Raw genomic sequence first — 5,378 nt, 5'->3', positions numbered from 1 at the left:
CGATCTAGAGATATCAAAGCTAACCACTAGAGCATCACTAGCTGCAGATTTATTCTCTTACTGAGGTATAATCATCATCATCAGTGTTTTGCCAAAAGGCAGGTTTTCACATGGTAGTTCTCCAGGCTGTCCGGCCTTCTGCCACCCTCTTCAGGTCTGCATAATTTTCTCTTCCCTTTATGTCGTCTGTCATCTTGTATCTCGTTCTTCCTCTCAGTGTTCTCCCACAAACCAATCCTTCCAAAGCATCTACTAGCAAGCAGTCCCTTCTCAATGAATGTCCCAACCAGTTCTTTTTCCTTTCTCTTACAACCTTCAGCAGACATCTTCTCTCACCAACCCTTTCCAACACTCTTTCGTTACTCACTCTTTCCATCCAGCTTATTCTCTCTATTCTCCTCCACATCCACACCTCAAATGCCTCTAACCTTCTTTCATCCTCTCGTCTCAGCGTCCATGTTTCTTCCCCATATAGTGCCACACTCCAGACAAAACATTTTCCAAGCGTTTTTCCTTAGTCCTTTATCTAATTTGCCACGTAAGAGTCTCCTTTCTGTTGAATGCCTCCTTCGCTATGGCAATTAGAGTTTTCACCTGCTGGTGACATCTCAGGTCTTCAGTTATTGTGCTTCCAAGATATTTAAATTCACTTACTTGGCAAATGGTAGATTGTCCTATTTTAATATTGGACAGTCTGCGTCTTGTACTGATGACCATACTCTTTTTTTTGCTGTGTTTATTTGCATCCCATAGTCCACACAAGCTTCACTCAGATCTTTCGGCATGTTATTACTGTCCGCTCACTTTCGGCCACTAATACTATGTCATCAGCAAATCTTATACATTCTATTCTCTTTCCACCAATATATATTTCTCTTTTCCCATCTAAGCTTTTCGCAATAATCTCTTTAAGGTATACGTTAAACAACAGTGGGGAGAGGCAACAACCTTGGCTAACACCTCGTCCACTGCTGCTTCATTCTGACATTTCATTTCCAATCTTTATCCTTACTTTCTGGTGTAAATATAGATTCTGTATGTCGTCTCTCTTTCCAATCTACTCCTTTCCTCTTCAAAACATCCATCAGTAAAAGCTGATGGACTGAGGTATAAATAAGTAAAAAATGAAAAAGAACATAGATGAATAGAAAATGGTTTATTTACATGTAAGAATGGACATATGATCAATGGAAACTTTCATGAATTATTCGGCGCAAATTTGGTGAGGTGCAGTTTAGCCAAATATGGCTTTAGTGTATCCCAGACTGCCATAGCCGTATCCACCGTAGGCGAGAGCTGGCGCAGCAATAGCTGCCCTGGCTATGGGGGCTGCAGCAATGGCGGGTGCAGCAATGGCCGCCGCAGCGATGGGAGCGGCCGCGGCGTAGCCGTAGCCAAGCCCGGCGCCATAGGCCAGGGCAGGGGCGGCGGCAATAGCGGGGGCGGCGGCGATAGCGGGGGCGGCGAGCGCCACGGGGGCGGGAGCGGCGGCCACGGCAGGGTGGGCGCCGGCTTCCTTGTGCACGACGGCGTTGAAGCCGTTGACGGGGTCAGCCGTGTAGTCGACGGTGCGGATGGAACCGTCGGGTTCGGCCAGGCTGTAGCTGCCCTGGACGACGTCACCGCTGCGGGTCTCGTGCTGGGCCTTGGAGTCTCCAGTGATGGCGTCGTTTACACTGTAGCTGAAGCTGTACTCGGGGTGTGGGTCGTACTCCGCGGCGACCGCGGCTGGAGCGGCGGCAATAGCTGGCGCATAGGCCCTGGCGATGGGAGCAGCAACAATGGGGGCGGCAGCGATGGCGGGGGCGTACGCCCTGGCGATGGGGACAGCAGCAATGGGGGCGGCAGCTATGGCGGGGGCGTACGCCCTGGCGATGGGGGCTGCTGGAGCGAGTACTGCCGGAGCTCCCAGGTATCCAGCGTTGGCCAGCGACAGTGTCACCACGAAAATGATAACCTGACAACAGAACAAGTCCGAAAACTAAATGTCAACGAAACGAAGTGAGGAAGTATCGAAAAAACGTTTGTAAGAAGGACATCACTATATTTAAAGCTGGAGCAGTAGCTCACATGGGAAAGGATCTGGCAGTGGTTTTGTTCAAACAATCATCAGGTTGAAACTTCCTGGCAGATTAAAACTGTGTGCCAGACCGAGACTCTAACTCGGGACCTTTGCCTTCTGCGGGCAAGTGCTCTGTCAACTGAGCTACCCAAGCACGACTCATGCCCCATCCTCACAGCCTTACTTCTGCCAGTACCTCGTCTCCTACCGTCCAAACTTTACAGAAGCTCTCCTACGAGTAGCGTAATTTACTGTACCCGAAAGGAAAAACGGTTGAGAAACGCGGGTCTAGAATACGGCTTAATGACCACAAAACCAAAGTAGCCAAAGACGTACCTGATAGGAGCTTTGCCCCCCCCCCCCCCCCGCCCCCCAGGGCAAAAGCCTGACTTCGGGTTCCACCAATGTGACCCATAATTTTAGTCTGATAGGATTTTCACAACAAAATACTCTCTGCTGAAGAGATTCATTCTACTAAATTCTGATACATATGGAATCACATGAGGAACGAATTACGGTAGCTACGAATAGGCCTATTTGAACTCTAACTTAAGTGGTCAAGGCTAACAGCCTTGTCGCAGAGGTAACACTGGTTCTCATCAGATCACAGAAGCCGTCCGCTGTCGACGAGCGGTTCTAGGTCTGGAACCGCGCTGCTGCTACGATGACAGGTTCGAATCCTTCCTCGGCCATAGATGTGTGTGATGTCCTTGGGTTAGTTAGGATTAAGTAGTTCTAAGTATAGGGGACTGATGACCTCAGATGTTGGGTCCCATGGTGCTTCGAGCCATTTTTGAAGATCACAGAAGTTAAGCTCTGTCGGTCTTGGCTCGCAGGTAGATGGGTGACCTCCTGGACCTGTCGAGCTCTGTTGGCAAGCTGGTTGCTCTCAGGCCTTGAGAGGCCAGTTGAGGGGCTACGTCGGTCACGAAAACTGTCAACTGCCGGGAGAGTGGTGTGCTGACCATATGCCCCTCCGTATCCGCATCCAGTGATGCTTATTGGTCGAGGATGACGCGGCTGTCGGTCGGTCTGTTGGACCTTCCGGGACCTGTTCGGAGTTACACTACTGGCCATTAAAATTGCTACGCCACGAAGATGACGTGCTACAGACGCGAAATTTAATCGACAGGAAGAAGATGCTGTGATATGCAAATGATTAACTTTTCAGAGCATTCACACAAGGTTGGCGTCGGTGGCGACACCTACAATGTGCTGACATGAGGAAAGTTTCCAACCGATTTCTCACACACAAACAGCAGTGGACCGGCGTTGCCAGGTGATACCTTGTTGTGATGCCTCGTGTAAGGAGGAGAAATGCGTACCATCACGTTTCCGACTTTGAAAGAGTTCGGATTGTAACCTATCGCGATTGCGGTTTATCGTATCGCGACATTGCTGCTCGCGTTGGTCGAGATCCAATGACTGTTAGCAGAATATGGAATCGGTGGGTTCAGGAGGATAATACGGAACGCCGTGCTGGATCCCAACGGCCTCGTATCACTAGCAGTCGAGATGACGGGCATCTTGTCCGCATGGCTGTAACGGATCGTGCAACCACGTCTCGATCCCTGAGTCAACAGATGGGGACGTTTCCAAGACAACAACCATTTGCACGAACAGTTCGACGACGTTTGCAGCAGCATGGACTATCAGCTCGGAGACCATGGCTGCGGTTACCCTTGACGCTGCATCACAGACAGGAGCGCCTGCGACAGTGTACTCAACGACGAACCTGGGTGCGCGAATGGCAAAACGTCATTTTTTCGGATGAATCCACGTTCTGTTTACAGCATCATGATGGTCGCATCCGTGTTTGACGAAATTGCAGAGAACGCACATTGGAAGCATGTATTCGTCATTGCCATACTGGCGCAACACCCGGCGTGATGGTATGGGGTGGCATTGGTTACACGCCTCGGTCATCTCTTGTTCACATTGACGGTACTTTGAACAGTGGACGTTACATTTCAGATGTGTTACGACCCGTGGCTCTACCCTTCATTCAATCCCTGCGAAACCCTACATTTCAGCAGGATAATGCACGACCGCATGTTGCAGGCCTGTACGGGACTTTCTGGATACAGAAAATGTTCGACTGCTGCCCTGGCCAGCACATTCTCGAGATCGCTCACCAATTTCAAACGTCTGGTCAATTGTGGCCGAGCAACTGGCTCGTCACAATACGCCCGTCACTACTCTTGATGAACTGTGGTATCGTGTTGAAGCTGCATGGGCAGGTGTACCTGTACACGCCATCCAAGCTCTGTTTGACTCAATGTCCAGGCGTATCAAGGCCGTTATTACAGCCAGAGATGTTTGTTCCGGGTACTGACTTCTCAGGATCTATGCACCCAAATTGCGTGAAAATGTAATCACATGTCAGTTCTAGTACAATATATTTGTTCAGTGAATACCCGCTTATCATCTGCATTTCTTCTTGGTGTTGCAATTTTAATGGCCAGTAGTGTAGTTACTTGGTCACTTCAGAATTGGATAAAGTGATTCTATCGTCAAGAGTTGGGGAGCAGTTGGCTAAGTACTAGCGGGACCCTACGGAAAAATGTAATAGTCGAGACAACAGAGTTTTCGTAAAGAATATATTTTAATATGAGCGTCGTGTTAGGCAATTATTCTATACATCTTTCTTTCTTTTTTCTGCATTTTTTTGTATCTCTTGTCATCCCCTGTTGCTGTAATTCGTCAATCACAAACACTTTTCATTGCATTATACTTCAGCCAAATTATAGGCATTTGAAAGTGTAACAAGAACGTTTTGTTATAAAAGTTTTTCAATTGTTCTTCCAAATCATTGATGCCAGAAAACTTTAAACGCCGAGAAATAAAAACAGTACTTACTATTTATTTGGAGGGGATGCGACCTGTAATTATAATCGGTTGGGCCAGTTTTAAAATAGGGTTTATTCTATATAGCAACAACAGTCTACACTAAAGTCGTTCCTGGAGTCATACGAGAATAATGATCTGGAAACTCTATTCACAATATCCCAACTTCAAAACGTACAGTTGTAAGAGCTAAATTCTCCAGTAGGCAAATACATACGCAAGTTCTCACCTTTGAAGCCATGTCGTCAGTGGGTGGTTGGTTGCCGTATGCTCCGGACGGCCGGGCTCCCAGCTTATATAGCGACGTCTGGCCGGCATGCCGACAATCCCGTTAGACGGGAAGTGCTCGAGAAGCTCCACGAGTCGTACGCAAACCTGACCACTGGCTTTACGCGTATGCTAATCAGCATTCCGCCCGCCGAATGTTTATGTCACGCACTCACTGCTGCCTGTTGTAACAGGGGCCTGA

The 5,378-nt window shown here is 48.5% G+C and overlaps 1 protein-coding gene across 1 annotated transcript; it reads right to left on the bottom strand.

The window, feature by feature from the left end:
• Positions 1 to 1,141: 1,141 nt before the first annotated feature.
• On the bottom strand, positions 1,142 to 5,170 carry LOC126236221 (cuticle protein 18.6-like). Its single transcript, XM_049945352.1, has 2 exons — positions 5,139 to 5,170; positions 1,142 to 1,957 (listed from the first exon to the last, which is right to left on the bottom strand). Exons 1-2 carry the CDS (start codon positions 5,148 to 5,150, stop codon positions 1,235 to 1,237), a joined length of 735 nt encoding a protein of 244 aa, XP_049801309.1. The 5' UTR covers positions 5,151 to 5,170; the 3' UTR covers positions 1,142 to 1,234.
• Positions 5,171 to 5,378: the final 208 nt, after the last annotated feature.

The sequence above is a fragment of the Schistocerca nitens genome, chromosome 2 (genome assembly GCF_023898315.1).
Source record: "Schistocerca nitens isolate TAMUIC-IGC-003100 chromosome 2, iqSchNite1.1, whole genome shotgun sequence".
Lineage (NCBI taxonomy): Eukaryota > Metazoa > Arthropoda > Insecta > Orthoptera > Acrididae > Schistocerca > Schistocerca nitens.
Note: the sequence above shows the minus strand (reverse complement) of the source record. Positions and strands in the feature narration are given on the sequence as shown.